The 8,230-nt window shown below is 47.0% G+C and overlaps 3 protein-coding genes across 3 annotated transcripts; 1 reads left to right on the top strand and 2 right to left on the bottom strand.

Moving 5' to 3' along the window:
• Window positions 1-139: 139 nt before the first annotated feature.
• On the bottom strand, window positions 140-1,127 carry ASPBRDRAFT_190756 (amidohydrolase family protein; the record flags this gene model as incomplete). The annotated part of the gene is made up of 2 exons (XM_067620286.1): window positions 140-816; window positions 869-1,127. 2 exons carry the CDS (start codon window positions 1,125-1,127, stop codon window positions 140-142), a joined length of 936 nt encoding a protein of 311 aa, XP_067484696.1.
• Window positions 1,128-1,878: 751 nt separating this feature from the next.
• Window positions 1,879-2,365, top strand: ASPBRDRAFT_25115 (tautomerase family protein; the record flags this gene model as incomplete). The annotated part of the gene is made up of 2 exons (XM_067622134.1): window positions 1,879-2,004; window positions 2,099-2,365. 2 exons carry the CDS (start codon window positions 1,879-1,881, stop codon window positions 2,363-2,365), a joined length of 393 nt encoding a protein of 130 aa, XP_067484695.1.
• A 252-nt stretch (window positions 2,366-2,617) lies between these two features.
• On the bottom strand, window positions 2,618-6,843 carry ASPBRDRAFT_654816 (MFS transporter/fungal specific transcription factor domain-containing protein; the record flags this gene model as incomplete). Its single annotated transcript, XM_067628544.1, has 6 exons — window positions 2,618-4,122; window positions 4,446-4,450; window positions 5,113-5,288; window positions 5,347-5,478; window positions 5,527-6,513; window positions 6,680-6,843. 6 exons carry the CDS (start codon window positions 6,841-6,843, stop codon window positions 2,674-2,676), a joined length of 2,913 nt encoding a protein of 970 aa, XP_067484694.1. The 3' UTR covers window positions 2,618-2,673.
• Window positions 6,844-8,230: the final 1,387 nt, after the last annotated feature.

The following is an 8,230-nucleotide window of genomic DNA, read 5'->3' as shown; positions in this document are numbered from 1 at the left end:
CCTGCATTCCGGAACTTGTTCTATTAGATTAGCTCTAATCCTATTGATTCCTTCGTTCTCATAAATTCGTCATTTAGGCTTCCATTGTAAGCGTACATGAGAAGTGTACGCAAATTGATGCATCCGGAGGAAGAATTATTCAGTTTGAAGGAAATGTCCACCCCTGCCAGGAGGAGTTATGAGCGCTTTCAGCGACAGAAGGTCTACGTGGCCATTGCTCCACACCCCCCACAAAAACGGCATGGATATTTTCCACACCAGCTGAGAGTACCAAGGTAGATACGGGATCATCGAGCGTCCAGGTGACTGGTGGATCAAGAAGGACAATATCTGCTTGCTTCCCCACCTCCAGACTGCCAACCTTGTCTGCGATGCCCAGCGTTTGAGCTGCCCCGAGAGTATGCATATACAGTACTTCACGAGTCGTCAATATAGAAGGATCTTGATACTTCCCTCGGATAGAATAAAGGCCCATTCGCATATTTTCGAACGGATCGCAACGATCACTGCTCGCTTCTCCATCAACGCCTAATCCAATGCCGAGGCCGTATCTGAGATACTCAGGAATATCTGCAATCCCTGAGCCAAGACGCCCATTCGACATAGGGTTCCAACTCATACGCACACCAGCCTGAGCCGCTTCCTTCAACATAGATGGTGTGGGATGCAGGAAATGTCCTAGAATAAGTCGTTCGTTCAGGAGACCAGCATCCTTGAGCCATTGCCACCGGAACTGCTCTACTGCTATATCCTGCGGCCGAGGACTTTCGAGGTAATGCAGATGTCCATGCAAGTTGAGCCTGCGCATAATTTCGGCTTCCATGTGAGTGCTAGAATCCTCACGATAAGTGATTCCGTGATTTGCAACCATAGTGCCCAGATAGCGTCCGGTATTTTTCAAATGCCGATGCCCATTTCAGGAACCTTTGCGTCCGCGCAAGGGCTTGGTCTTGAGACCACTTAGGAGTTAATGCGCCTACGTTGAAGCCGTGGACGAAGCGAATGCCGGAATCCAGAGCTGCGGTAAATTGAGCACGGTCTGCTAAGCCATCCCGGAACATCGGCGAGTAAGTGAAGTTGAATGCCGTCGTGATTCCTTTTCGTAGGTGAGAGGTGGCGCCCTGCATGGTGAGCTTGTAGATGTCATTGGGAGTCAGGTTCCTCGCCGGTCGGTAAATGGCCCCCGACCACTCGTTCACGGTTTTATCCGAGGCTTGACCAGGAAAGCCGCTTTGCCAGAAGTGACTATGCGCCGAAACGAATCAGGGCAATAGCCATTTTCCAGTCGCATCGATAATCTGTTCGGCATTCTCAATATCTTCGGGTTGATCGTCGCCAATATACGATATTACCCCCTCATGGGAAACTAGCACGTCGGCAATGAAAGGCTCTTGACTAGAGTGTACCGAGAACAGGAGGGGGCTTTTGATAGCGAGCCTGCTCTTAGCACGAGTCATATTTAGAATTCGTTTTAATTGTCTATACGGCTCAATGGTTTTGTTGACAGGTAGAACCAATCCAGGGGTTCCTGCCGGGAGATATTACCGTATGTTGGTACTGAGCAGAAAGACTGATATAAACTGAATCTATTTGATCTTGAAGATCTGATCCTGCTTAGTAATGGTGCGGATATTGCGGAACATGCGGGCCATACGCGATGTTAATGGTTGTTCTGTAGGGTTGTCGTCTCCAAGGTTATATACATATGCTGCTTGTCCACCCAACTTTGGGATCAGTTCAACAACCCTCTATCCGTATTTTGTCTACACTAGAACTGCTCATCATTTAGCTTACTTATTATATCCTTTTTTTTTTTTTTTTTTTTTTTTTTTTTTTTTTTTTTTTTTTTTTTGCCTTGTGGAACAGAACAATCTCAACATGCCGCTCGTTAGAATTGATGTCTTTCGATCGGGGTGGTCACCTAACGAACTCAAAACCTTGGCGGACACCATTCAGCAGGTAATGCAGACTCATTTTAATGCTCCTGTGCGGGATAGATACCAGGTACGATTATGGAATTCATCTTGCCCTACATTCTTGCTACTATATGAAAAGTTCTATTCGACGTCCTTGCTACTTACAAGATATCGGTATTTAGATCATTACCCAACACGAAGATTATGAGCTCATTTGTGAAGACACAAACCTGGGCTTCACTCGAAGCAAAAAACTCGTAATCATTCAGATCTTGCAACAAGGCCGGAGCGCGGAGCAAAAGCAGCAGGCCTTTCAAGCATTGTCTCAGAATCTGCAGGAGAAGTGTTCCGTGTCTGGTGACGATCTGATCATTAGTTGTGCTCAAAATACTAAGGAGGACTGGAGCTTTGGGATGGGTGTTGCACAGTTCATGACTGGAGAGCTGTGAGGACTTTGACGTGATCTGAACCCGGGGTTATGACGGGGATTAGGGAGACTTTCATTGTTCTATGGTGTACAAGATGTCTATCAGATGATTTGTGACAAGCATACAAGCTGTGCCATTAAATAGACAAAAAAAAAAAAAAAAGCATCTCGGGATTTACGTTTCAAAACCCTTCCTTAGGGGAGCCAAGACACTCACTACTGCTCCATCATACTTCATGCTAATGCTGGCACTTTTTGAGCCAATTATCCACGCGCATCGTACAATGCTCGAACATAGAACCATCCGAAATCATTGAACGTTTGGGAATCTCATCCAAATAAATCTTCTGCGGTAGAGATTCCCTCCAAAATCGGCATTGCACCCACAAGGTCCATCAACCACGAGACCTGTTCGTTATTTGGCCATAATGAGTTCTGAGTCTGGATGTCATCTTCAATCAGCCTCCGTTGCTGATTCGAGTTCAAAGCTTCACTGAGTATTATCACATCACTTGTTCGCCGTTGCTGATACAACAGAACCAGTCGCTCCGCCGCGTAAACGGCCTCTCTCATGGTAGCCGTGTTGTATGTAGAGGCAACTTGCCAGAGCGTCTCCATAGCCTCGGGAACGAGCTGGAAAGATGCGCTCGTGTCCAGAACAAGAAGGGCATAGAGAGTATGGAACGGGACGTTTGCAATGTGGTGCCAGGGACAACAAGCATTGGAAAGCGCCCGTGCGGCCTCTAGCCCGGATTGAAGTAAAGCAAGGGTACGGCCAATGATCAGCTCGTCCAAGTTCGAGAGGTATAGGTGAAGGCGTCGAAGCATACAGAGCACTAAGTTGCACTGAGCTAATATCTCTGGCCCTTCTCTGTAAACCTTCTGCAATAGCGCCAAAAATGAGGACTTTAGCTCTTCCCCATCATGTGTAATTCCGGGGTCCAAGCTAGCGGAGATTGACAGAAGATTGAGGATCCCATTGGAATACCCCTCAAGCTGTTCGGATGGAGGTACGGACCACTCATCTGGGAAAGAAACTCGTGAGAGGCCGAGATCAAAGGAGACCCATAAGTTCAGATGCTGGGCAACCCCGACAAGACGTTCCCTCGGGGCGATTTCGGATTCCGCGGCCTGGGCCTCACACTGAGTGGAGGACCGCGGATAAATCCCCGAAGCTTCCAGCATATGCATGATGTTTGAGCTCGCCAACCATGTCGGGTACGGCTTGGATGTCATTCGCATGTACAACAGATGTAGAATCCACCCGGTGAGCACCGGAACGGAAGCCGGGGAGGCATAGTTACTCTCGAGCAGGGATCGCGCATATTGCACTAGTTGAGCTTCAGTCACTGTCACATCATGCTGCGAGAACAACGAGCCAAGCGCCGCAACTCCGGCGAATGTACTATCGTAGGGGTCGCAAGCGAGTGGTAAGCCGGATCGCAATTCTAGTCGTCGGAAGAACCTTTTACGATCGAGCAACCCGTAGCAAGGGTTGACTTTGTCAAAGTAGACACCAGCGAGACCTTTGATATCTTCGGGCGAGGTGATTTCGAAAAGAGAGAAGGGTGCAGCAACACTATCTACGCTGGACGGCAATTGTCGGTGCCCTATATTCCATCCAAAGAGGTTCAGATTAGTTGTCGATGTTGGATCAATATTATCGCCCATATTCCGAATGAAAGCAGCTCCCGAATTTGCTTCGACTCGGTCGATAATTTTCTTGTTGTTGTTGTTGTTGCTGGATACCACCTCGTTCTTCTCTTCATGTGTGGCCTCCTGCGAACCGGGCGTAAAACTTGGTAACGATGCCGAATTCTTGGTTGCCGAGACAGCATAGCGACTACTACTACTAGTAGTGCCCCGTTTCTGGTTTTCATAGAAGCAGTCGTAACCCCATTCACAGCAGGTGATACAGGGACTACGTCCATCGCATCTTCGCTTTCGTTGACGACACGGACCGCAGGCATTTTGAGAGCGCTTTCGCTTCGATCTGATGTCTTGGGAATCCATTGTAAACAAAGGCTGTTCTTCGGTGAATCATGAGTCCAATCTTTCAAAAATTCATGAAGCGAACCGAGGGTGGAAAGTCTCTGATATACTGCGACTTGAAAAATAAAAAGAAAAAAAAACCTGGGGTTCTTGCGGGGAAACGGTAACACTGCCATGCCCGGGCCGCAATACCCGACTTTGCGCATCAAACAAGGCAGAAACTGCCTTTTAACTGGATTTGAAAGTATCGAATACTATAATCATTCTGTCTAGGGGAAAATCCACAGTGGCAAAAAAAAAGTGGACCATTCATTCATAGAATGTCCGCTGTTCTCCTGGGTCTTGCCCTAATACAGTCGCTGCTATAGGCTGTACGTCGCATAATTTTTACAAGCTCAAGTACGATCTATCTCCACATGTCAGCAACGAAGCTTGGGATTTCATTCAAGGTTCCAAGGTTGAATATGCGGCTTATAGAGGTATCTTCTTCATGGTGTTGACGTTTGTGCACAATCAAGGACGATCACAGCCGTAAAGTCTAGAGCATCAGCAATGAAACCATGCAAATACGATCCGCTACACTGTGTGTTAAGCATTTTATTTATGTATATTCACAATGACACTTTCATAGCTCTTATCAACGTGAGAAAAAAAAATAAATAAAAATAAAGGTAAAAAACGGGATATCTTTAACGAAAAAAAGGCCCATTCCCATCAACTGTATATACCGACAGATGACACGTGGAATCAGGCCCTATCGGGAATCGTGTCGCAGACGTGCTCCCCATTTCCGGAAGAAAAATGGGATGGGGACCAAAGCTGCTGCTAAACAACCGAGCAGAGTGCTTGCCCATTGTACTCCCATATTCGAGAACATTTGCCGAGTGAAGAGGGGGAAGCTCGATGCAAAAGCTGATCGAAGGATGATGTTGGCTGCTACAGCCGATGCGGCGCTGTATATTATGTGAGAGATGCCCGTTGGGCATGGAAAAATCAAGGCGGGGTGCTTACACTGATAAGTAGGCATCCACGAGATAGTTAAAGCACGGGAGGAAGATACAAAGTACGCCGAAGCCAATAAAGATACCAGACACCGCCGGCGCAGCCCAGTGGATTTGAGATGTGAAACCAGTCCAACCAAACCTAGCGATTTCATTAGGGGCATTTTTGACCTCGTGGAACTAAGCTTACCAAAACAGTCCAATAGTGAATATTGGAGCTCCAATCATCGTTGGAAGCAGACGCCATTCAGGGACGGGGATATTGTTGTTGTGCACTAGCTTCTCGGTATAATTCCTCTGTTGTGAAAGAATAAAAGCAAGTCCCAAGATGATACCAACAATCAGGCCGACAAACGTCAAACCAGCAATACCTGGTGGCATACCATGGATGTGCTCAAAGACGTAGGGGTATGCCTCCAGGAGGGCATACACCAAGCCATAGATGAAGGACATGTAAAGCGATATTAGAAGAAGGATAGGCTCTGTGATAAGGAGTCTGAGCGGCCGCGTTAAGTACTTTTCGATGAGATTACCAATATCAAGTTCAACCTCTTCTTGTTTCGCATGAACGGCCCAGTTTTGTGATTGTTTTCGAAGCAAAGAAGCCTTTGCGGCGAGAACCGACGGGGCGTATGACTCCCTTAAGAAGAATAGCGAGAGCAAGCTAGTAGCGAATGAAAGGAAAGCGGGGATATACAGTGTCCATCTCCAACCAAGATAACTGGACGCTGTAAATCCACCCGTTATCGGCGCAACGAACGGTCCCCCGAATACTGTCAGAGCATATACAGCAATCGCGACACCTCGATATGTATTGTCATAAAGATCGGCGAGCAAACCAGGCACGACGGTCAATTGGCTAGCGCCACATACTCCAGCAAAGAATCGACATATAATGAGTGTCTGAACGTCCTTTGCAACCGCACAACCAATGGTGAAGATGCCTTCCCCAAATATGGCAATTAATAAAGGCAATCTCCGGCCCAGGAGTTCGGACATCGGCGCCCAGATCATCGGCCCAGTCGCAAAGCCCAGAACGAAGAGAGTCGTACCGAGAGTGATCACTTCCGTCCCAACCCCAAATTCACGGCTAGCCTTGTCAATTCCGGGAGAGAACATGGCACTGTTCAAGGACGCAATAAATGTACCAGAACAAGCCAATATGGAGGACAGAAGTCTAGCATCGAATATCAATATTAGTGCACAAGCACTTCGAATAGTAACGATGATTGTGAAGGTGAATGATCGCGGAGGTAGGGTAAGTAAACAAGAAGAGGAGGGGGGGGGGCAGACAGGGACGGGGTCAGACTAGAAGGGCCAGGCATAGAGAAAGTCATATTTACTTTGTGGTGGATGGCCAATTTTGGGGATTTAGGGGATCATCAGGTCCGTCAAAGTCGACGAGATAAAGCTCTCTATCAAGAGCCGGGGGAAATGATCTCCCTTCCCCAATTGACCAATGGCCATTTGTTTTATCACCATGGCCTCGATCATCGGCGAACAACATCGTAACTACCATCTATCGTAGCCCGTCGCCTCGAAAATAAAAACAGCTTGTGAAGTTCACCTAAATTTCGGTTCGAAAATGCTTGAGAATTTATAAGTGGGAGCGGGTCATGCAACCGGATGCTGCGGGAAAGCGGTCAGAATACTAATAATAGTCTTTCGAAGTGGTGACAGGAAAAAGATCTTTTGGAGAGAGCTATACTGTATGTCGAACTCGGATAAGATGGACCTTTTTTGGTCAGGCCCTTGTGGCGCACCAAATAGTCTACACGGGAATACAGGCAAGATAGCCGAACAAAGACCCGGATGGAGTGCTGCACCGACCACAAAGGCTTCAATTCGTCTGAATAATACCGATAATGCCGGCTTTGTGTTCGAGTGAATGTGAAAAGTGATGGGACTTGGATAAGCTTTGAAGATGACGGCTTCTCGCACTTAGTAAGGCATCGTCAGTTAGTTACCCGTCACCCCCCACTGAGTCGACAGAAATGGGACATTCCGACCATCCGTTGCCGTACAGAACGGGCCGAGTCTACAACTCTACATGCTAGCTCGCTCTCCGAAATCTGCCCGATGTCAAGGAATCATACGGGCAATTGACGATGCTTTGGTTGAAAATCCGTCAGCAACTTGTCCGTAACACATGCACGCCATTCGTTGGTAGCACTTTGGGCAGCGGGGGTTGGCAAGCAGAAAACTTACTATAAGTGGCTGGAACATCAAAAGTGCCGTCCCTGAAATATCATGTGTGGGAGCTGAAACAACGAGGAGAAGCTTAGTTTATGGACAAAAGTAGTGAATCGATTGTTGAGCTGTCATAACTTTTAATGAGTAAATTTTGATCAGGCTACATAATGGAGCAGAAGCTGTCGGAACAAGAATCCGAGCTATACCAGTAGCCAGGAGACCAATTTTTCTTTTGGCTTGGCAAATGTCACAACAGAAGCTTCTGTATTGGACGGAACGCATGTTTATAAAAATAGAGGTCTTGGACAGTATGATTTAAGGATGGTGAAATTTTGGATTACAAAAACCTTTTACTGAAAGATCCGCATTTAACTCAGCAAGCCTAAAGGTTTATGGACGGAGAGTCTGACCACAACCTGTAGCATTTTCAGTAGGAATATTAGTATGCGACCATAATGGAGGCATAACAGCATTGAAATGTATCTGGAAAGAGGAAAAAAAATTCTGATCTCTTCTCTGGTTCTCCGAGGAAAAGGCTGATAACTACCACTCTACTTGGGGTCCCCCAACCTAGATACCCGCAATATCCGTATTATCCGAAATGGTCAAAATACCCGGCGCTGATGTCAACACGAGACCAGCATATGCATGGATCCGAGGCCCAAGGGACTGGACTATATAGATCAATACAAGCGTAGTGT

Source organism: Aspergillus brasiliensis (assembly GCF_001889945.1).
Source record: "Aspergillus brasiliensis CBS 101740 unplaced genomic scaffold ASPBRscaffold_1, whole genome shotgun sequence".
In the NCBI taxonomy this organism is placed as follows: Eukaryota; Fungi; Ascomycota; class Eurotiomycetes; order Eurotiales; family Aspergillaceae; genus Aspergillus; species Aspergillus brasiliensis.
Note: the sequence above shows the minus strand (reverse complement) of the source record. Positions and strands in the feature narration are given on the sequence as shown.